General features: G+C 40.0%; 2 protein-coding genes across 8 annotated transcripts in view; both read left to right on the top strand.

Annotated features, from left to right (window-relative positions):
- LOC109414777 (choline-phosphate cytidylyltransferase B) overlaps nt 1-3295 on the top strand; it is a 42882-nt gene extending 39587 nt beyond the window's left edge. For both annotated transcript variants that reach the window (XM_029875734.2, XM_062858945.1), the window contains exon 4: nt 815-3295. In XM_029875734.2, the coding sequence (XP_029731594.1) occupies nt 815-1540 (726 nt within the window). In that variant the 3' untranslated portion in view covers nt 1541-3295. The remainder of the gene's footprint in view (nt 1-814) is intronic.
- A 9912-nt stretch (nt 3296-13207) lies between these two features.
- Nucleotides 13208-24129, top strand: part of LOC109414810 (adenylyl cyclase 78C) — a 420295-nt gene continuing 409373 nt past the window's right edge. For 5 of the 6 annotated variants that reach the window (XM_062859289.1, XM_062859288.1, XM_029875572.2 and 2 more), the window contains exon 1: nt 13209-13866. The gene's annotated coding sequence lies outside the window, so the exon portion shown is untranslated. Of the gene's footprint in view, nt 13867-24129 lie in introns of all 6 variants that reach the window. The other variant, XR_002131191.3, reaches the window with a different exon arrangement.

Here is a 24129-nt window from a genome sequence, read left to right as displayed (position 1 = left end):
AACTCCTTTGTGGATTCCTTCGGGAACTTCCTCCGGGTTTGCTTTGAGAACTCTTCTTCCGGGAAGTTCTTCTAGAATGCTTTCAGCAACTGTTTCCGGAATTTCTTCATGAGCTCTTTCCAGGATTCAGCTAGGAACTCTTCTTTGGTTTCCTCCAAAGGTTCCGTTAAGAATTCCTGCCTTTCTGGAATGCCTCCAAAAGTTCATTCAGGAATGCTTTCTGATGTTTCTTATGGACATCCTGTAAGAGTTTATTAGTGAATATTTTGAGAAATTTCTCCTGCAGTTTTTATTTTTGGCATTTTTCAGTCCCTTCAAGATTTCTTTAAGGAAATACTTCAGCAAGTACCTTCTGGATTTCCTCCAACTAGAGTTCCTGAAGGGATTTCAGATGGCACCTTTTAGGATTCTCAGAAGAAATAAGGAATCTCAAACACAGATTCTGAAGGAATTCTTAATTATCCTTCGGAAAAATCAAGAACTCCCTGAGAATCCCAGAAGAAACTCCTGGAGGAGTCGTGGTATAAATTTGTGGAGAAACCCTTTGGAATCCAAGAAGGGCCTTTTGGAGGGATGCCATCCTTCGTAACGTATATAATTTTGCCCGGCTTCTTGCGATTATTAGATAATGATCCGAGTGTTCGGATTCGGACCCCTCTAGGACCTCACGCTCACATCTATAACTTCCTTCTTATCATATTTGATAAGTGAACCATAATTCAACATAAATGAAACTTATTCTCCGTAATTCTACGTAGTACCTCATCTATTAGACTATATAACCAAATCTCTCTCTCACCCTCCCTCTCAACAGATCGTCCGCGATGCCCCCTGGGAGCTGGACGACGAGTTCCTCGACAAGCACAAGATCGACTTCGTGGCCCACGATGAGATCCCGTACAGCTCGGACGACTGCAACGATGTGTACGCCAACATCAAAGCCCGCGGCATGTTCGTGGCCACCGAGCGCACCGAAGGCGTCAGCACGTCGGACATCGTGGCCCGGATCGTCAAGGACTACGACATCTACGTGCGGCGCAACCTGGCCCGTGGCTACACGGCCAAGGAGCTGAACGTGTCGTTCCTGTCGGAGAAGAAGTTCCGCTTCCAGAACAAAATGGACGAACTGAAGGACAAGGTGAAGAAGGGCAAGGGGGACATCATTAGCAAGTGGGAAGAGAAATCCACCGATTTCATCCGGACGTTCCTGCTGATGTTCGGTAAGGACAGTCGAATCTCAAACTTCTGGTCCGATTCGAAGCGGAAGCTCACGTCGGCGCTGAGCCCGCCCGGAAGTCCCAACGGTGGTAGCGAGTACGGCGACGAAGAGGGAGACAGCCCGGATTCGGTGCTGGACTCGCCACCGATGAAGCGCTCGAATCTGATCAGATCTGCCAGCGGACTCGGTCTGTCGGCGAGGAATCACCTCTCGGAAACGGAAGACGACGAGGAGGAAGAAGAGGAGGAGGAGTTTGTCGATTCACGTTCGCGACCCGCTTCCAACTACAGTTTGGCGGCGATAGCCAACGGTCAGCACTAGGAGGGTGGTGCGTTCAGTGTGAGTGTCTGAGATTGAGATAATTTTGGGTTGTTTGGGCATTCGCTTTTCTTTCAAGCAAGGAACGGACTGGGTCTTGAAACCGACTAAGGTGAAGAATGCGCAGATTTGTTTGATGAGAGCGAACGCAGTAACGACTGAGACTGATGATGCTTGTATGTGTGCGTGAGAATGCAATCGAGGTATGCGTAGCTAAATTTCCTGCATATTATTACATATTTATTTAATTATAGTCGCATGTTTAGAGAAGGTTTTGTTTCTTCCTTTCAATAGCAGGTTTCTTTTGTGTTGCAAACATTATCCGTTTTAATTAGCTTTTCATTTCACTCAAATATAAATTTTATCTAGGCCTTTAGTGTTAAAACTACCTAAAAGTACATCGAATTGGCATACTTATTCTAAATTGTTTAATTTTCTTCGTCAAAATGCTAACATAATGGTCTAAATAACTCCTTTTCTACGTTAGGTAGCTCAGGGATGTTACAATACCGAATTGGATTCGATAAATAAGGCTGTTTCATTTTATAATTTTAACGAGCAAATCAGTCCACAGTGGTCAAGGACAGGCATCCTGTTATTGTCCACTGTGTGATTGTTTTGCTGAGTAAGGGATGGTATATATGCGAGAGTATCCAGGTGCTGATCGGCAGATTTTTTGAAGCGAAGTTTTTAGCAAGAATTTGAACCAAAGTTTTTGGAATGGCGGCCAATGGTTTTATACATACACATTTGGCGCGATCTGATGGCAACGAACGGTGGTAGGTGAATACTATTTCCAAGACGACTTTGAGCAGAACATTCCAGTGAAATTTCTCGAACGCGTAATTTAATACCCTTGGAACTAAAATGACATTCAAATTTAACTTCCTTCTCATAAGCAATCTAATGTTATTTAAAACACCTAAACAACAAACGTTTAAAACAATTAGTGCTTTTCCCTTCTATACCTGTAGCTTTGCGAAGACGTCTTTTACACAAACTGTTGGTTGTCTACTAAATGTAAACTCCCCCGTAATTTTCCGGTTGATAGATATTTGCGAGAGTTGCCTTTAAACTATTGAACAATGGGAGCGAACCCATTTGACATGAATGCTGTTTGACCTAGTGCAAGCGCATTTATGTCTTTTGGGGTTCTTCCCAAAAACAAATACCATTTCCTAAGATCTAGAGAGCTTGAATACAGCAAACGTGTGTGGTCTATGCCGCTTCGAGCAACCAACCGGATTTCCAAAGAATGCAGATAAAAGATTCTCAAACAAAGAGGGAACGCGTGTAGTTGAAAGCACACAGAAGAGAGAACGCAATACATCGCAGTACCCACTAAACTAATAGTTAACGCGCACCTTAGTGCTATTTATTGGAATGGTCAATATACTTTTTTTCCTGGTAGTTGGTGGAAGCTGGTCGGCTCCGGCTCTAAGGATATGATTCGTAACATATACAATATATATATTATCTGGAATAGTATATAAGGCGTCATGTTTGTTGAATGTACCGACCGACGAGAGGCAGATTTACCTAAACTATGCAGAAAAAATGATGGAACTACCTATGAATAATATTGTATTGGCGCAAATTCAGTTGCCAGTTTTTAGAAGCTACCAGTAGGCAGTACATAGTAGGTTGTTTACATTGGAAACATTTAATAACTTATTCACCAAATTAAAAACAGAACGAAAAATGCAAAGAAAACCATGGAATAAATACATTGAAAGTAAAATAATCATGTTATACACAGCTGGCGGTGATACGTTGAATGAGATTTTAGTTTTGAAGAATTCCTCCAGGATCGCGATAATAAGGAATGGTATGTTGCATTCGGTTATTCACTATTTTTTCCCAAGACTTTATTTGAGTTATTGAAAGTTCTGCTGACATTAGTAGCTAGCTGGGCCGGATTTAAAAATGTGACCGGGCCATAATTTTCAGGGAGCTCATTTTATAGAATTTTCTTGATATTATTTATTTCCTTATCCTAACTATAACTTTTTATTCGATGAGTCACTAAGTCACAAATATGAATTGTAAAAAAAGCTTTTAATTTATTTCGGATCCGTTGACGCGTAAGTCTTAAATAAACGATAAAGTTAAAAAAATACAATGTAAAAGCTGGGGTTGCGAACGTGTAGAGGTAATCATACCATCTACTATAGTTGCAGCAACACACGTGAGCTGGGAACAGCTATTATAGTGATGGGCAGAGGCGCGTGATCGGTTGGTGGCCGATCGACGAAAGAATGTGTAGGTAGAGGATCAAGAGCCGATTCCTCAACTTCAGCATAATAAACGAGCACAGTCAGTCCTCATTCCGGAAGCCCTCGACCACGATTGACGGACGGCACTTCTCCGCCATTATCGACGTCAGGACCAGTCGTGGCGCTAACATCGACTCTGACAACTATCTGGTGATGGTCAAGCTGCGCTCAAAACTTTCCGTCGTTAATAATGTACGGTTCCAGCTACCGCCACGGTACAACCTAGAGCGATTGAAGCAACCGGATGTCGCTTCAGCATACGCGCAAAATCTCGAGGCAGCGTTGCCAGACGAGGGTGAACTCGATGTGGCCCTCCTAGAGGACTGCTGGAAGCTTGGCTGGAGGACAGTAAAAGCAGCCATAAACGACACAGCCGATAGCAGCATCGGGTACGTGGAAAAGAGTCGACGGAAAGAATGGTTCTACGAAGAGTGTAGAGCGATTTTGGAGTCTCTTTAATAAAGACATATCAATCAAACAATCGATTTTGGAAAAGAACGCAGCACTGGCGGAAATGCTGCAGCAAGGAACCCGACAGAACGTGAAACTTTACAAACAGAAGCGGAAACAGCAAACCCAAGCTTTCGGGGGAAAAATGGCCGCCTGTAAGAAGTGGAGTGCGAGGAAGTGAAACTGCAGTGCCGTTCCCATGAAACACGGAAGTTCTACGAGAAGTTCAACGTATCCCGCAACGGCTTCGTGCCGCGAATTGAAATATGTAGGGATAAGGACGGAGGACAGATATAATTGACAGATGGACGTGAGGTGGTAGAAAGGTGGAAGCAGCACTTCGATCAGCACCTGAATGGCGTGGAGAACGAAGGCACAGGTGACCACGAAATCGGAGGAAACGACGACGCCAATGCAGTGGAGGACGGAAATGAACCAACTCCCACGCTGAGGGAAGTTGAGGATGCCATTCACCAACTCAAAACTAACAAAGCAGCTGGTAAGAATGGTATCGTAGCTGAACTCATCAAGATGGGCCCAGAAAAGTTGGCCGCCTGTCTGCACCGGTTGATAGTCAGGATCTTGGAGGAGGAGTGGAAGGAAAGGGTTATCTGCCCCATTCACAAGAAAGGCGACCATTTGGAATGTGAGAACTTCACTGCCGTGAATCGCAAGTCAGTCCTATCTGCATTTTGGACAAAAATGAGTTAATGGCCGTTTTCGACCTTTCTTGGGATGATCTTTCAGCTACCTGGATAAAAATATTTAGTTTGTTCAGTAAAAATAAAAAAACAACACCAAGTGAGATTGTCCCATAATGAAATGTAATCGCAAGTCAGTCCCATAACGAACTTGTGTCCTTCAATACAAAACTTAACCCCGTTTTAGCCAGTTTTATATTTTTCACTGTTACGTTTTCACATTTGAAACAATGTGTAAAAGTTTCATGATGATCGCAGAAGTTTTCAATTCAAGGCGATTTTTTTAAGTTTCACATAAATAGAAATCGAATTTGAAAACTTCAGAGTCCATTTTCTCAATGCCTACTTTTTGCAGATGGGACTGACTTGCGATTCACGGCAGTTCAGAGCGATCACTATTTTGAATGCTGCCTACAACATGCAATCGCATATAATCTTCCGTTGTCTGTCACCTATACGAATGAGTTCGTGGGAAGTTATCTTCATCGTACGACAAATCCTTCATTAATGCTGTGAATACCAGGTCCCAACGCATCACCTGTTCATTGATTTCAAGGTAGCGTATGAAAATATCGACCGCACAAAGTTGTGGAAAATCATGAACGAGAAAGGCTTCTCCGGGAAGCTCACTAGACTGATTAAAGCCATGATGGACGAGTGTGGGGAGGCACAAGCAAAATTAGTCTATGCTACCCTAGACTATACATACAAACAAATAACATTATCAACGGCAGACAAAAATGTTAGCCGCCGTGAAATACGAAGGCGTATCATCAGTGGAAATCGGGCCTACTATGAACTCCAAAAGAACCTGCAGTCGAATAAATTTCACCCTGGCACCCAATGTATCATGTACAAAACGCTGATTGACGGTGGCTCTCTACGGGAACGAGACCTGAACTATGCTCGATGGGGACATGCAAGCACTGGAAATGTTCGAGCGTCGCCTGCTAAGGATCATCTTTGACTGCAGGAGAACAGTGTGTGTCGGCGAAGAATGAACCACGAGCACCATGAACTACGGCGAAAATCCGGATAGTATTTCCAAACGAACACCGAATTCGCGAAGTACTGCTGTATTTAAATTTCTTCTGTACTCCGACTTGGTGTTTAAACCGCAACACACAGATCTGTACTCAAATGTGTACTTATTAAAGTGACCAGATGATCAGAGCTCCAACGCGGGACATTGATTTGGAAAGATGCATAGTAAGGTGAAATCATGATCTTTTTTTTTTGTTCGTAGAATACGAAGCACTCATTTCTTCTACCAAGCATATCTTTCTGCGTTGTGGGCTTCGCAGAAGTGGGACAAACTCATAAACATCCCAACTAACATTTATTGTGAATGTAAACGTCAACAAAGCGTCCACAATACGGCTTGATGCTGAGTTACTGTGTTGTATGTGTTGTATATATGGACGGAAGCTTCTATGCAAGCCCTATACCAATGAATCTGGCGAACTTAATCCACATGTACATGCTGTGCGAGCAGCTTCTATGCCACCAAGTCATAGCTCTTTTCTCGACTCCTATGTAACCACTAACTGAATAACATCTTGAGAAGACGCTTTTTCAGCCTTTTCACAGTTGTTAAATAATAGTTAAACGGCATCCCCAAATTAATCGATTAAATATAATTAGGTTATGGATACCGTGACGCAATACATGTGGAACTGGAATCCTCGCTTTTAAAATTGAATAATTAAAGTACTTGCCGCTACTTGGAATCGAACTCCCGATCTCCGTATCCACTGGTCCCGATGATGTCCTCGTTGCCTCACTGCTATATATGAATAGCACAGAAAATAGCCCGTTTTGTTTTACTCTAGACAAGGCTTCATAATTGTGCTACAAGAAACCTTACCCAACTTCATCTTGCTGCAAAAGCTTGTGAAACGTCAAACACAATAATGTTTACATTGAACAAGCTGTGTGGTTGCGCCAGCAGGTTTTTCGTCACAGCTTCTAGCTGAATGAATGTTCTTTAAACGGCTACACAGCGCTGCTGTTGTGTGTATTTGGAAACATTACAAAACGTACTGTATAAAAGCAGCTGTTGTATTCGCTGGGACTCTTACTCGATTTGCACATCTTCCGGCAAATCTTCCGGCATTGAATAAATAAATGGTGCAATAAAAGCAACCCAAATAATTTCACAGCACAGAGATGGATAGCTGTAAAGAATTTGTGCAGTAGCTATATATCCCGCCTAAAGTTTGTTTTGACAATAATGTTTACATTTGACAAGCCGTGTTGGTATGCCAACAGTTTCTTTATTACAGCTTCTAGCTGTAATGAAATCGCATAACGGCTTTCAAAGCGCTGCTGGTTTTGGGATTTGTCAGTATAACGAATTGACTATATAGTGGCAGCTGTTTTGTTAGTGGAGACTCCTATTCGATTTGCTCAAGTTTTCACATCTTCCGGGAAATCTCCCGAAGTTGAAATAGAGTGGAGTACAGGCAACCCCAGTGACAAGCGATGGATTTCTGAAAACCGAGTTTGGTAGCTGTATGGTGCTTGTTTTGCAGTCGTGTATTAGCTTATGATTTATATTTGACTAGCTTCCTTTTTATTCAGCGTTGACTGCTTTTATTCGATGGTTACACAACAGAAAGCAAATGACTGAAGCTTATAGCGCTAAAAATGTTAGTTGGGATTTTTCTACAGTCTTCAAAACAAACCTGATAATTAAATCTAGCTGTCAAAAATGGTTTTAATATTTCAACTCTCAATTGCTTTTAAAATTAAAATTAAGGTAGTTCAAACTTCGTACACAAGTAAAACAAAAATCGTTAGTAAAGAATTTTTGCCTGACAAGCATGACGTGAACTCTACAATTTTTTGAGGTTATTATTACCCTCAAAGTGCCTGAAAATGTTAACCAATCTAGTTTCTGCTTGTCCAATTTTGTCATTTGCGTACTATTTCCTTAAGTAGCTCGGATGCTTCTCTGTCAACATTGATTTTAACATGCGAGCTTAACATATTTGGGCTTATCATGGGGCTTATGATATGCTAAAGTGACCAGACGTACCGCGTTTCGCTAAGTAAATAGAGAGTGAAACGAGTACAATTTCATAAGTAGAAGATGAAATTAACAGTCAAAAAACGGTAGAAAACTTTTTTTGTTTTAGGTGTTGGTGCGAGTTTTCTCTGGATCAATGAAAAACATATCGAGAGCAGCGTTTTTTCACGACAACTTCAATGCTGTATTCAAAAGAATTCATTTAAATCGTGGGCTTCGTGGCCGGGTGGTTAGATAGAGATTTTTAACACGGAGCTAGTTCATCTCGGGGCCCACGCTTGACTTCCCTTCCGAAGGAAGAACCAACACTTTGAGGGTTGGTCGGAAGTGGAATTCGATCCCAGGTCCTCGTAATGAGTACGTTAAACTATATGGGCGAATTCATGATTTTGCTTACTATGAATCTTCCCAAATTTATGTCCCGCGTTGAGGCTCTGATCATCTGGTCACTATTATGGCTAATGGCCCACCGGTTACTGTTATAGAATCTTAATATCAATGTCATTTGGAAGTAGTTCATTAGGTCAAAAAGTTATTTTGCCGAAGGGCATTTTTTTCGTTATCTCCTTTTAGACTGTTTAAATAGTCCCGTAACGTGGGTAGATCACCTCAGAATGGTGCGTTGCGGCGTAAGATCTACCAATTCAAATTTTGATCCTGAAATTTTCCTGCCTAAACCTAAAGTAATCAGGCAGTAGTTTACAAATATTCCAAGATCAAAGTTTGATGCTCTTTTTTGATGTTTATGTAATATTTTTGGTTCAATTTTGCTGCTAATCAATATTTTATTTTAGCAGGATTCAGGTAAATTTATTGTATGATACAAATTATATTATAAAAATATGTAACTGTGGCGAGCGTATCACTAATATGTAGCTTATTCGGCGTCAATGTTAATATTATGTAATATTTCAGATTCTCAACTGAAAAATCAAGTTATACAAATAAATGCCATTAAGATGACGAGGAAACCAAGACGTATTGGGCAGATAACTATTACGGAGCAGTCTAATAATGGTGTACCTGAACGTTGACCAACCGCATCCTTTGGAGTACCCTTCCACTAACAACACCTAGAACAACACCCATATCTCCTTGACATCTAGGCCCGAGAGGTCGTATAACTTTCTACATCTTTCTTTAGGTGTCTAACTAACCATCCTTTCATATTCCTCAGCAGTCGCAAGAACGAGGCCAGGACAACTCTAGACTGTTGGAGGATTGCGTCAGTCTTGTTGAGAAGTCAGAGAGAAGTCTCCAATCTTTGTGTTTTGGTATCCGACGGGAAGGAGGCAATCCTCACAACTGTGGTCTATGGCTGTACTACCTACGAAATTTGTGCGACTTGATTAATGCTTATTTTTACTTTTTCAGTGGTAACCAGGTAAATGATTAAACCATGACAATTTCTCGTACGCTTTTTCGCCAAGGAAAGCATCCCATTAAACCCTATCCAATTTCCAACTCCAGATATCTATGAAGTGGGCCAAGTTCTTGGACATATTCTGAGTAGATATCTAATCAACATTTCCTCCCCATCCCCGCTGATCGTAAGGACCTGGCCAGGTGTCGAGAGTTCGTTAAATGAAAGGTTTGTCAAGTTCCAGGCAGCTTTTCTGGCGCATTAAACTTCTCTATTGACAGCCACCCCAGGATGTGTACGGTCGGCTATGCTATGCTATGCTATGCTATGCTATCTCCTTTTAGACTGTTTAAATAATTGTTGAAGTTGAAGCTACTGTATGAATCCTACCTTCTTTTAAATATAGGAACAATAAAAGGATTTAAGATCTGTTATTTGTTTTTCAATAATTAAACTATTAGTTCCGCAATACCAATATTGCTTTATGGTTCTAACATAATCAACAATTAATGCCAAAAACTAGTCTTACAATGAAACTAGAAAGAACAGCCTGTGTTTAGAAGAAGGAAAAATTCACTATTTGAACTAAAGAGAATAGTTTTGTTGTAGAAAAATAGTTTTTTTCACCGTTGATGTTCAACTGGTGAATTTTAGCTTCTTTTAAACATAGGCTGTTCTTCTTATTTAGTAAGACTAGATTTTGGCATTAATGGTTGATTGCGGTAAAACAATAAGGCTATATTATTGCGGAGATTCCACCTGTTTAGACTCCTGCGCGAAAATTAGTTGCGTGGATTTTTCTTGCGTGGGCCCACAGATATAAAACCAGACCGCGTCCTGGTGAATATTTTACGCTGTGTTGTTAGCTACACATATGGTGATAGTTTTACATTACAAACAAACATTTATAACGCACCTACGCTGAAAATGAGCATAATCATTTATTTGCGTCGGAATCTATAAAGCTTCACAACGGGCAAAAATATTGTGGAAGTATCAGCTAAATATTGGAAAACCGAACAAATTTAAGAAACCGTTCCGATTCCTGTTCCATAGTCACTGAATTGCGATTCGTGATCATCATTTCTACCCATTGACCATTCGGCCTAATGAACTTCGGTAGCTGTATTTTCGTCATACCAGATGTTTGTGAACCCATGCACTTATAGCCTACACGGAAAAAACAGACTACCTAAAAAATACGTTAAAAGAACGCAAAAATAAGTAAACCGCTTGAAGTTTTTACCCAGCAGTGGGTTGTTTCCTCGCTCTCCCCTTCGCAATGTTGTCAAAAACAAAGCAAGAAGCAGCTACCTAGCCTATAATGTCCGTGCGAGAAGCCAAATTTGGGTTTTCTGCCGTTTACCCAAAAGTGGGTTTATTTCAACCCACTAGGGTACTTTCGAAAGTCAACGATGGGTAGAAAGAACTTTGCGATGGTTTGCAATTTTCTGCCGGGATCAAAAGGACACTACCCATTCAGAGCTTTAACGCGGTTTAGCCAAATTTGGGTTCTCGCACGGAAGAGCCGATGTGAGTGAAAAGAACCTATATTTGGGTTTATTTCTGGTTCCGTGTAGTTACATCGAAGTCTCGCGCTTAGGCCAGTAGTACACAGGGTCAAATATTTGACAAGGAAAGAACTCAAGAAACAACATCAGTTTGACACTAATGAAAATTCGATCGAGTCAAACAAGATGTTTGAGCATTGGTTTCTTTTTGGACAAATATTTGACCCTGTGTACTAGCAGCTTTAGTATCATACAGGCGTATCTGCAATGATCGATTTCTCTTCATCGATTTTCTCCCGGTGAAAATCGATTAACTACCGGTGAATCATTTCCAGCTGTTTTGGTTGTTCTAGCCTAGTCGTCCTTTATCGAAACAAACCAAGAGATCATCCTAGCAGTGAACATATTTAATATTAAATATTTAATATTAAATTTTTGGGGATTGGTACATTCTGCAAATGGTACGTTCGGGCAAATAGTATTCTGGCAAATGTTTTTCTGGCGTTTGTCATTCTGGCGAATGGTTTTCTGGCGAACGGTTTTCTGGCAAATATCGCACAATCTCTTCGTCGACTTTCTCTTTCGGGCCTGTCCATAAACTACGTAGACTTTTAGGGGGGGGAGGGGGGTACTGGCCAAAGTCTACGCTCCATACAAATTTCGAAATGGACAAAAGTCTACGAGGGAGGGGGGGGGTGTCTGAGGCGACCCAAAAAAAGTCTACGTAGTTTATGGACAGCGCCTTCGCTAATAACTTGATCAAAACAAACAAAGTCATTATTCTTTTTGTTTCCAGAGCAAGATGTAGTCGTCGTCTTCGCATTTCAACCAAAAAATCTTGGGAAAACTTAATACACTTTCCGTGATAACATAAAGAGAGGATCGATGAAGAGAAATCGAAAATGTCAGTTAGGCCCTAATGAAGAATCAGTGTCAAAATACGCGTTGCGCAAATATTGCGCGCAAACCCCAAAATTTTATTCCCACCTTTGGGTTTCCGCGCCAAAGACCCAGCGCCAGATTCGGCGACACGGGCGACACAGAGACATGACAGCACTGTCGCCGGACAGTTGGTAATCCTGATATTTGACGGCGGTCATCCGGTAGTTGTAGAGTGGATTGTTTTCATGCAAATGGAGCATTTCGCTGAAAATGCACGTGTATTAAGTAAATATTGACAGATTTCTTGCTGTGTTAGTGTGGAACTTAGCGTTTTGCTGTATCGCGGAAGCCATCGCTGGAAGAAAACGTCATTAAATTCAACGAAGCATCGAATATTGCTGCACTGTTTTCAGTTTTGGTCAACTTCTTGATGCTTTGTGGTCGCAGTTTTGAAAAATTGTGACAACTGCACAGTAACCTGTTATGTTCAGATTTTCTTAAACAAGGCTATGAACATCAGTGTGCAGTTTGATGAAAAAGTTTTGCTAAAAACTATCCTCAAGCGGTAATTTATGAAATTGCAAAAAACGTTGTACGCAACTCGGTGCAGAACTCGATTTTTCCAGCACTCGGCGTATAATTATCCGACTCGTGCTGTAAAAATCGTCATTCTGCACCTTTTTGCGTAAACTACTATTTCAACACTGCTGAGGAGTATTTATTATCTAGCCTGTGTGTAACGGGAAATCATGCACTTATGAGTAGGTTCTACGCATTTTAATGCCGAGAGGTTTTAGCGTGAACGAACAGTTTTGTTCCAGTGCACTGGCACTGCAGTTTCATAAAACAATCAGTTTTAGGCAACACCTTGCAACCTTTCTTGGATCTAACGGCTTGCACACAATAATTGTTGGTGCTACCGGTCATTCCTATTTGCATTTGAATGTGCGAGAGAAAACTCTCTGCAATAGCAAACCTCCCTCACACACGTGTTCCAAAGCGTACTCCGCCGTACAAGCCAGCTGATTTTTCGCATTTTCCTCACCCACCTGGCGCTTCACCAAGCGTTGTTGTTGTGGAGTTTCCCTTCCGGAAACTGCGGTCTCTGTTGTTGCCGGCGAATGTCGTTCGCTCCTCTCCCTTCTCGTATGCATAGCTATAGTTTGCCAATCGTTCGGTGGGTGGTTGGGAGAGTTTACGATGTCGAGTCGCATGTGGACCGCAAGGCGGCGACCAGCTGAGCCAAAAGAGAAAATGCACTTGCTTCAAGGAAGCTTCCACGGACGGCCTGCTGTTCTGCGTCCGTTCCGTGCTTATCGCATCGAAAGGCACTGCAGCAGCGCTTGTCGATTCCAACCTAGGCTTCAAAGCGATTGTTGCTATCGGTGCGCATCGAGTCTGGCGGCAACCGTCGTGCCGATCGGTTGGAAAATCCCTTTTCCTCGAGCGAGCGCGCGAATTTGGTTTCTCACAGTCAGTCATCGATTCAGTGTGGTGCAGAAGCAGAGGATTTGTGGACTGCCGCGTCGTCGGTCTGCCGGCGCTTCGAGGACGGTGATGGTTTGGTTGGAAGCGTTCTTCTGAATCAGTTCGTTAGAAGCGCGCGTGGTGTTTGGACGTGAACAGAGCTTGGCTGCGGTGTTTTCTTCTGGTGGATCTGTCTGAACGCGCCAGTTGGTGAGCTGGTTGTTGCAACAAGCTCAAGTGATTACAGTGATAGAACAGTTGTGCATCAGTGTGGTGTGGTTGTGCGGCTTTCGTTTGGATAGTGTGCTTCACTGCGGTCATCCAGCTCCTGACGAGGTGTCCTCTGCCAAGGCCTGCTGAACAAAGTGATCAATTTGCGTTTCCACACGCTCCGCGGCGGTGGATGGTGTGGTGTAGTGCTATTGTAATCGTAGTTCGTTGTTGTTAGTGTCGCTTTAACGACCGACCGGCGGCGGCAGCAGCAGGACCATCATAACTCGGTTGGCTGGACCGAGCACAGCGGGAAATCGAAAGTGTTCGCGTTAAGGGATTTTGTCGCAGAGATAAAGTGTTGCAGTGAGCTGGAAAAGCCTCAGTTTTGGAGTTTGAACAATTCGTCCAGCAAAATTGAAAGTACAGTATTTGCAGGTTTGTGTTTTGTTCAAGCTTTTGTTACTACTGTAGTTTGATATATATACATATGTTTGAAGATACCCCCAGTGCGGATGACATTGGGTCAAAAATCAAGAAACATGTTTCGTTCACAAAACTATCATTTAACCCGGGAGCGGTCGCGTCGTGTACTGAGTACACGCACCATAAAAAAAAGCTCGCTTGTGGTACACAGCGAGTGCGCGGTGTCGCTGAGGGTAGCCGAAGACGCGACTGCTCGAGGGTTAATAAAGTGATTATCAAAAGTGAATAGTATATGTTAAATAAAACTTGCGTTAACTATCTGGTGTAGAAAAGTCATATTTTGTTGATTTTCCATTAAGAAAAAGTGATGTGAATTTTATGGTTAGGCATACTGTACAATATCGTTGTTTTGAAATGGCCAATAGAAAACAGATGAACGCCGGACATGTGATGAAGAGTTTTTTTTTCTAGGTGTATTAAGCAGTTTATTTTGAAAAATAACATACGTTTTCTTATGTATCTTATCAAGAAATAGTTACCCAAGTAACAAGCAGCATGCCTTGAAGGTTTATTCATGTTTTATCCTGGTTTAATACGAGCATGTCAAAAAGCTAGTTGTTCTAAATTAGTTTTATGTGATAGTTTTTTACTTTGAACCTTTGGCGTTCCATAAAACTATCATACAACTTCTGCTATAAACATCTTCAATTAAAGACTTGCAAGTAGACATGAATTGGTTTTATCACTTATTATATACCATTTCAATAAAACTTCGATTTGTGGTTATTGTCAAAGAGATTTTTTTGTAAACAAATACACAAAACTGTGAGGCAATGCATAAAACCAACAAAAGATTTCGTGGCCGTAACATAAACCAAAAAAATGCTGTGATAAAACTGCTAGTTCTATAATGAGCTCAATTATGACTACCTCAGGAGGGTTAGCCCTATTGGATGAATCATCAGGAACACAGAGTTTTATCAGAAAAATATGTCGCCTAGCCGGGATAATTCATGTAAATACAGAAAAATTATTACTCAATTTTATGATTTCACGTACAGCTTAGGATCAAATTAAACCATACAACTCGTTTCCGTCATTTTATTTTGTCAGAAAAATTACATAATGTCTTTTATGCAATTCTGTATCATAATTTATATTTTATTTAACTCATTTCGGTATCACAATGAGCATTTTTTCTAAACTGGTTTATTATGCAACTGGAATGAGTTGCATAATGAAAAGTAGTTGTATAATGTGCATAATGCAACTCATTTGAGTTGCATTATGAACATTATGCAACTCAAATGAGTTGCATTATGAAAAAATCATTGCATAAAATTGCTCGTTGCAAAACTGGATTTTTTCAGCACTCTTCGTATTTATCCAACGAGGCTTGCCGTACGACTCGTGCTGAAAAAATCAACTTTTTGCAACTCGTTACATAAATAACTATTAAACTCCGCTGTGTTGAAAAAACCGTTTTTGCACCCAATTCCACCGAGTAAATTAAATGCGTTTAACTTCCAAATTATGCATAGTTTGTGTGGCGCACTTAGTTTTAGTCATTATCACAGTCACATTCACCACAAATTTTCCGTGGCATGTCTCCTGACACGTATTAAATAGGAAAACAAATCTGAATTCCATATCTGCATCTTTCCAATTGATGGCTGGATAAACAACCAAGCATAATTTATTCTGGCGATCGAACATTGAGATTGAAAAATAATCAAAACAATCATTTGACAAGTCAGAAGATGGTTTTATTTAGAAGATTGATAAAACTATGATACAACCCGAAATCCTAAGCCGGTTTGCATACGAAGTCCTGTAGACCCAAATAAGACTGGGCCAACTAGCCAGAACGTGGGCTTATTGAGGCATACAAGAACTCGAGAGCATTTTCAAGTCGGCATCAATGGTTTTATGTTTAGGATTTTTGAATCGCTAAAAAACTTTGATAAAATTAAAATTGTTACTTGGTTATTTATGTAACGAGTTGCAAAAAGTTGATTTTTTCAACGAGTTTCATACAAAATTTTATGCAATGATTTTTTTCAAAATGCAACTCATTTGAGTTGCATAATCTTCATAATGCAACTCAAATGAGTTGCATTATGAGCATTATAAAACTATTTTTCATTATGCAACTCATTTCATTTGCATAATGGACCAGTTCGGAAAAATTGTCCATTATGATACTAAAATGCGTTTGATAAAACATAAATTATGACACTGAATTGCATAAAAAATGTTAAATTTAAATGTACCTATACGTTCAATATGTAGTCCGTCCAAAGTCTAACACCGTACATCAAATCGTTTTTAATTAGATTTTTTTTTTGTTTTTTGCCCCTGTGTTATAGGGATAGGAATTTTTTAAAACATCATCGCTTTTCTTCTTCTTCTTCATGCAACATCAAATCACCAATAGTTAAAAATAATCGCTCACGCTTAGTGTCTTTTTGGACTCGTATGGAAAATGCAGAAGTTAGGTATATTGGAATAAAGAGTACCGTGTATGCACCAAACTTTGCGCCGTTAAGAAAAATCAAATTTCTAGCCGTTATAAAGAATATAAACAAACAAAATATATCATGAACAACATGCTCATACGATAGACGATAGACTAATGACTTCCATTAAACTAGAGTTATTCAGATCAGGTAGTGTGCCATTAATTGATTTTTGTTGAAATATTTTGTCCTACGAGGGAGGGGGAACGGAGGCCTCCGGAGTTCTTGATTACGTCTGCGGTTCGTACTAGGCACCTACCGTGTGAACAATCCAAACTTCATGAGGGGTTGTTTCCTGTGGCTAAAGATCAAAGGTAAAAGCTTTCTGATAAATGAAGTGACCGTTACGGATAGGAACAATAAGGGGTCATTTAAATATGACGTCCATCTTTGGAGGGGAGGGGGCTGGGGTTGTCTGAGAAAGTGTGATATGCCATGTATTAGGTATACTATGAAGCGTGACGGGGTGGCCCAGGGGAAGAGGAGGTTCTAAAAGTCTTAAAAATGGTGGACGTCATATTTGAATCGTCCCTAACATTGACCGCCGGAAAATCCAAATGAAGGACTGTTCACAAATCACGTCTCATTGTAGACAGATGGAGAGTGCCTGCCATAGTGCTACGATTCATACAATTTTCTACTAATTTCTATACAAAATTTGTTACATGGCGGAGAGGCAGGCCTGAAATTATCAGTACTGGTGTTACATAATATTTAAATGGTTCATAAGTCATGTATTCACGTTCAACAAGCATTTACTGCAAGTGCGCAAAAATTAGGAACACAGTGCAAATAATGGTTCCAAACATTGCGCACCACTATATACTAATTAAATTGAAAAATTTCTTACGAACTGTGTTTGATATTACTAGAATATCACCTTTTTTGTCAATTAACTGCAAAATTAATCATCGTTGCACAGTTTTATCGAGAAAAATGTTGATTTTTAGTAGAGTTACTTCTTGGCAACCGTGTTAAGGCGAGGCAAATTTTGACATTTTTGTGTATTTTTTGTTTATTATTCAACATAAACAAAGATTTTATGGACATTAAATATTTGTCAAATAATGTTTATGTTTACACAATGCTAGTGCAATGATTAAACTGGTGAATATGTTGACATTTAGTTATTTGTTTCGTTATTTTACAAGAATGCGCAAAGTTTGGACCTGCGCAAAGTTAGGTGCGCACACGGTATTTGTTAATAGGCTAACAATGAGCCTTGCCGGAACTTGTGACTGAAGTTCCAGCAAGGCTCATCGTTAACCTCTTAAGCAGCCTGAAAGTTCCATTTGGAACTTTATCTGAACTTTGCGGAACTTGAAATTGCACTTTGTCGTGGAAAGCGGAACTTTTGGTTAGGGTAAGAAATCTAACTTTGAACTAGTCAAATTGTAATCTTAATTTGAACCGTTCCGAAATTCATTAAAATGACACACTTTTTGGGCAAATATTGCGTTGCAAAATAGCGTTTTTTTCATTGAAAATAAGTAATTGAAAAATCACTGCGATTTCACCTATTTCCCCCCAGAGGAAGCACATTTTCGGTGCACTCGTACAGCTCACGCATTGTATCAAACACAATAAGTCGTTAATTGAAAGCAAATTTATCGTAGGATCGATCAAAAAAAATTCCACATTATTTGACATAAAATTATCAAATTTAAGTAATTATTAATTGGAGAATCTTATCTTGAATTTAACCATTTGTAATCAAGATTTGAACTAGTGAGAGGTGGCGAGCTTCCAGTGTTGGTCCGCAGACTGCGCTAGTGGCTGCTTAGTTTACTCTTGGGAGATGGAAAATTCCAATTTTAGTTTCCGAATTCCTGAAAAATTCCGAACATTCCGAGTTGAAATTCCACTGCCTAATGAAAAATAGTTATGAGAATTAGCAGATCCATGTGATTTTTTGTTGTTTAGCATGAAATTGGCTGTTGTCGGAATTGCTCGAGCTGCTGCCGCCATAAGTTCAAATCTAGATTAAAATTGGCTCAAATTATGATAAAAATCATTATTGACAAATAATTGAAATTTTCAATAAAATTTGGTGCAAATGTAAACTTTTTATCACTTTACGAAGGGCTAATACCTGTGGCTTTCATATACCTGAGACTTTACCGTAGTAAATTATTTCCATGTGGGTGAAAAAAAAATCAGTCAAAATTCCCGATGCTTCAGAAAGCCGCAATTTGGTTCAACTCATGATTACTCACCCTACTTGGGAAACTTGCCAGAAAAAATACGAAAACAGAATTGACGAATTCAGAATTGACCAACAACAATAATGAGACCTCGTCATCCTAGGTTCGGGAATTTTTATCCAGCGCAAAACTTATGTTCTGTGTTTTATTTTTATGGTCAAATGTGATATCCTATTTTATTACATTTGTAGTGTTCCACTGTAAAATATTCTATTCTCGGGATTCCTGTAGGGATTCGTCTAAAGATTTCTTACGGAACCCCCTCAGGATTCTTCATCAAGTATTCTTATAAGGTTTCCACCGAGGATTCCACCCGGGATCCTTCCATTGATTTACCACGTGATTTCTTTAGGAATTGTTCTTCTTTCTTCTTTATGGCTCGACGTTCTCACTGGAACTTGACCTGACTCTCTTCAACATAGTGTTTTTTGAGCACTTCCACAGCTAATTAAGAATTGAAGGGCTTTTTTTGCCTGTCATTGCATGAATTTGTAGATTGTAGAGCAAGCACAATGTTACACAATTCCCAGGGAGTCGAGAAAATTTTCCCGACCGGAACGGGAATCGAACTCGCCGTCTCCGGATTGGCGATTCATAGCCTTAACCACACGCTCAGGAAACCGTTCTGATAAACGTGAACAAACAAACGGAAATATGAGAACAAGCAAATATACACCGTGAACTGGAACTAGTTCCAGCTGTCAGTATGGGCGTTCTAGAAATCGTGAAATCTAGTTCACGGTGTACATTTCTTATTGTTGTTATCGTTGCTATGCATAGTTCTCGTTTGTTCCCGTTGCCGTGACTGGGAGTTCACGTATATCGGAACGGATTTTTTTGCGTGCACTAGGCTAACTAGAGACCCTTTTGGGTTTTTCATCAAGATTCCTAGCGTGTTCTTTTGCGGAATATTGCTGAGATTCCATCAGGAATTCCTCCAGGATTTTTCAGAAATTTCTCCCGGCAAGAGGTAATCTGCATTCATTCGTGTATTTCTGAAAAGATTCATTGAACGATGCTTTAGGGGATTCTTCCTGTATTTTTCAGAAGTTTCTCCTGGGTTTTCCTCAACGATTCCTTCAGATTTTTCCAGAATTGATTTCTAAATTCTTCAATGAATTTCTTCCTGATTTTTTTCTCGGGATTCCTTCAGCGAATCCCTTCGAGAGTCCTTTCGTGATTCCTTCATGGATGCCTCCCGGGATGATATTTTATTTTAACATTTCCTGGATTCTGCCACGGATGTCTTCAGGAATTCTTTCCTAGATTCCTTCCTTGATTCCTCTCGGGTTTTTTTTTTAGGAATTCCTGTTTGAGTTCTTCCGGAATTCGTTCACAGAGTTCTTTCCGGATTCCTTCCTTCAAAGATTTCTCCCGGGTTTACATCCGGGTTTTTTTGCAGATTAATACTGAGATTTTATCAGGCATTCCTCTAGCGTTCTTTTTAGGTTTTTGAGATTCTTTTTGATATTTCTCCTGCACGGAGAAAAATATAAAGTTATATCAATCATATTCCGGTCGCGAACAAGCATATTTGTGCACTGACTTTAATATAATCCATTTTTGAGATTGTATTACGCATACTATCATAGCACGAAGCATAACAGAAGCTTGAAATGATTAAAATTGATGAACTGATTAAAGCAAGAAATATGGTTGACTCAATCATATTATGCATACATCAAAAATATTTATTATTGATGATTTGACAGCTCATTTATTCTCGTTGTAGATTCAAGCGAAGCATGTTTATATTTAACTCAACGTCTCTTAACCCTAGACTTGAGACTTAAACTAACTGTATCGGATAATTGTTTTAAGCATACACAAAAATTCGTTCAAATGAGGTTATGTTGCATTTTTAGAATGAAAATCTTCTAATTTGGGATGAACATTTCTATAATGGTCGTAGGGTATTGGTTCCATTCTTAAGCATGTGGCTCCCATTTTCATCCTACGAAAAACAAAGGATTAAAACGCTGTTTATTTTGTTTCTTATTTTTGTATTTTTTGTTAGAAGTGAGCACCCATGAAATCAAAAAGAACGGAATCAATCGGTGCCGTAATCGCTTGTTTTCGAATAGGATGAATATGGGAGCGTGAGATTAATGATGGAACACATACCCTATTTTAGTGCAATATGTTCTAATTGTAACATTTCGCACTAAATACCACCATTACAGGAACGTTTAATTCAAAAAGTTTAGCAAAAAAGTTCTTTATTCCCTTAATAGTCTGTTCAAATAATTTGTTATCCAAATGATGTGCAGTGCATCGATGTGCATTTTGCGATTCAAATGAATCGGCATCGACCCGAAAGTGCAGTCCACGCGAGGGCGTAGTGAGCCCCCAGGCGTTTCACCAGCGCTGAGGCATTCTCGTCACTTCGGCTCATCAAGGGTTCTCCGGTCACGTCGTGCGTCATTGGTAGCTTCGTGGAGTAAACACTTCGTGATATGACGGCATCCAGTCCGGTCTTGCGCATCTCCAACAGGTAATCTAGCTTGGCTTGTACAACCAACGGTCCAACGGAACCGTCCAGGAGGAATCAATTTTTGTGCACCGGTTTGTCCAGATTGGAATTGATCACTCTCCTTTACTAGCGTATGCTGGGTTCCCTTGTCCGAACCGGGCGATCGCACCAGGGTTGCTTTGGTTCCGGTTGTTGGTTCTTGCTCCTGCTGCATTTTGGGCAATCTTTCAATCGGTGGTGCTGCACCTGGAAGACATTGAAAACAACATAGAGATCAATGAGTTTGTGATTTCTTGCTCCCCACTACCGGCGGCAAACTTACCTGAAGCTGAAGAAGCGAAATCTATGAAGCACATTTTCGGTTCCCCAGGAAGATAAATATGATTCACGTAATAACAAGTAGCGATAGATTTTCTATATGAAATCGAGACACGATAACAATAACGTTGTCGTCCTTGGCGCTGTTGTCGTCACTTTGACGAATAATGACGGGGTAGACTGCAGTCGGAGTCTCGGTCAGCAAGGGGTTTAAGTAATAACATATATGCTTGGTTCAAGCATTTGATGGTTGATGTTGAATGATGTTGATTTAAACATAATATATGGTTGATGCAGACATCAAATCATTGTGAATCAACCTTTAGAAGCAATTATGTCAAGAATATCTCCGAAGCTTAAGCGAACTATGGAAAAGGTTATATGAATCAGGAAACATTTCTGTCCGTGATGGGCTGCCATCCGGAACTCCTTCAGGATTCCTTCATTGATTTTGTCCAGGTTTTTCTAGAGATTCTTCCTGGGATTCATTCAGGGACGGCTTTTTTTCGGTCCTTTGGGAATTTCTTCCGGGATTCCTTCTGAAATTTCATTTCATTTCTCACGAGATTCCTTTAGGGCAATGATCCTCGAGCCATTTTTTTTTGCAACTAGCTGTATCCGAATATCTTAATCGATATGCCAAACATTCAATGATCATTTCTCTGATTCGCGGAAAGTTTGATGACAAATTGATTCCGTGTTTGCCACTTCAACGGAGGATCCTTACACGTTGATTGGCTGGCCGTCTGGAAATCTCTACGGCAGCAGCATACCGCGATGGCGTGGAGAGCTTTCAAGATGGCAAAGTGTCACCGACGATATGGGAAATTTATTCTTCCGATGTTCCCGTTTAAGATATCTTCAGTGGCTGTCCGTTCCTGGTGTGGATGACGACTTGGTCTATAGGAAATATCATTGAGACAAAACAATGGCCTCAATTGCCGGCTATTGTACCCTGCCGGAATAGAAACAATTTTATTTATCGACTACTTATGAATCCATTGAAATGTCTAGAATATTTCTAGCTTACCTAATAAACAGCAAATCATAATATGAGAGCAAAATAAAAATTTGATTTAATTCGATACAATAATGATTGTATTTCTACAATTACAAAACGTGTACAGCACAATAATGCAAGTTTTTTTCCAAAATAGTGGCAATGAAAAAAAAAGAAAATTTAAACAAACTGGAAATTCAGGTTGTTTGGCCAGATTTCAAACTGAAATGTTTGTTGTTTCCTCTCCAACCAAACTGTTAAGCTAGTATGACACTCTTTGACCAATGCCAAATATTTGACCGCTTTTGACAGTTAAATTTTGACCAAGGTGTACCTGGCAAACACAAATATTTGTCACTCTCGAAAAACGAATAGGGACAAACAGAACCAAACAACCTGCCAAAATTTATCTGTCAAAAGTGGTCAAATATTTGGCGTCTGGGCAAAGAGTGTAATAGCACCCTTAGTTTAATCTAACCGGCTCGGCCGTAAAAACAAACAAAAATTTTACCGCATGCAAACAACTCGTATTTTTAGTAATTATAAACTGAAGAATTAGTAGAAATAACAAATTCTGCTGTTAAAATTAACTAATTTGGTTGTTGTCTTGCAGCAGTATGAAACGGTTAAAACAACTGATTTACCAGTTTGTTTCAAACTGATATCTTTGATTCGAAACAACAAAAGTTCATTTAGAAACAACTAGGGGAAATTACCTATTCTCGGCCGTTTTGTTCACTTCGTCTTTGGGGGTTTTTTGAAACCTATTGAACTCAGAGTTGGTCTCAAATCCTTCCCAGCTAAGCTGAATTATATGGCCAAGTTTCAGGCAATTTGGCTGACAAAAACCCCCCATGACGAAGAGAACAAACCTGCCGATAATACCCATTGTTACCCTATTTTCTTAGTTTGTAATTCAACAAACACGTTTGTTGATTCAAACTGTTGCTGGGTCATTAGGCAGAAGGCCATTAGGCCGAATGGTCATTAGGCCGAATGGTCATTAGGCCGAATGGTCATCAGGACTAATTGAAAGTTAGCCGTTGTTTTTACCTTTTCCAATAATTTTTGCCAAAAACTAGTTTAACAATGAAACTAGAAAGAACAGCCTATATTTAAAAGAAGGAAAAAATCATGGGTAAAATATCAGTAGATTCAGCATCATTAAAGTATCTTCGTGCCTGTCATACGATACACATATGCAAAATGGTCATTTGCAGAGGAAGCTCTCAGTTAATAACTGTGGAAGTGTTCATAGAACACTAAGCTGAGAAGCAGGCTTTGTCTCAGTGAAGACGTAACGGCAAGAAGAATACCCTATGACCATTCGGCCTAATGACGATTCGGCCTAATGACCTTCGGCCGAATGGCCTGACACCATTCAAACTACATTGTAGATTCTTTCAAGGAATGTTTCAGAGATATTTTTTCCAGGAATCCTTTCGGGATTCATCCTAAATTTCTCCTACTTCTCCTAATCCTTGAGGGATTCAGAATTCACTTATGGACTTTTCTTAAGATATGTTTACTTCAGATTCCTTTATGGATTGCTCCCGGGATACTTAAAGGAATTTCTGACAGGTTTCTTTCTGGGTTCTTTCAGGGATATTTTCCGATATTCCTCCTAGAGTTTTCCTGAGACTTTATTTTCCTGATAATCTTCCTGGCATTTCTGCGAATTTTACTCCAAATGGGAAGTAAGTGTATTCAGACACTCTCTGCATGTTCATACCAGGTAAAAAAAGCTAGAATTAGGCGCTG

This window comes from Aedes albopictus, chromosome 3 (genome assembly GCF_035046485.1).
Source record: "Aedes albopictus strain Foshan chromosome 3, AalbF5, whole genome shotgun sequence".
In the NCBI taxonomy this organism is placed as follows: domain Eukaryota; kingdom Metazoa; phylum Arthropoda; class Insecta; order Diptera; family Culicidae; genus Aedes; species Aedes albopictus.
The sequence above is the reverse complement of the archived record's forward strand: the minus strand, read 5'-3'. Positions and strand labels throughout refer to the sequence as shown.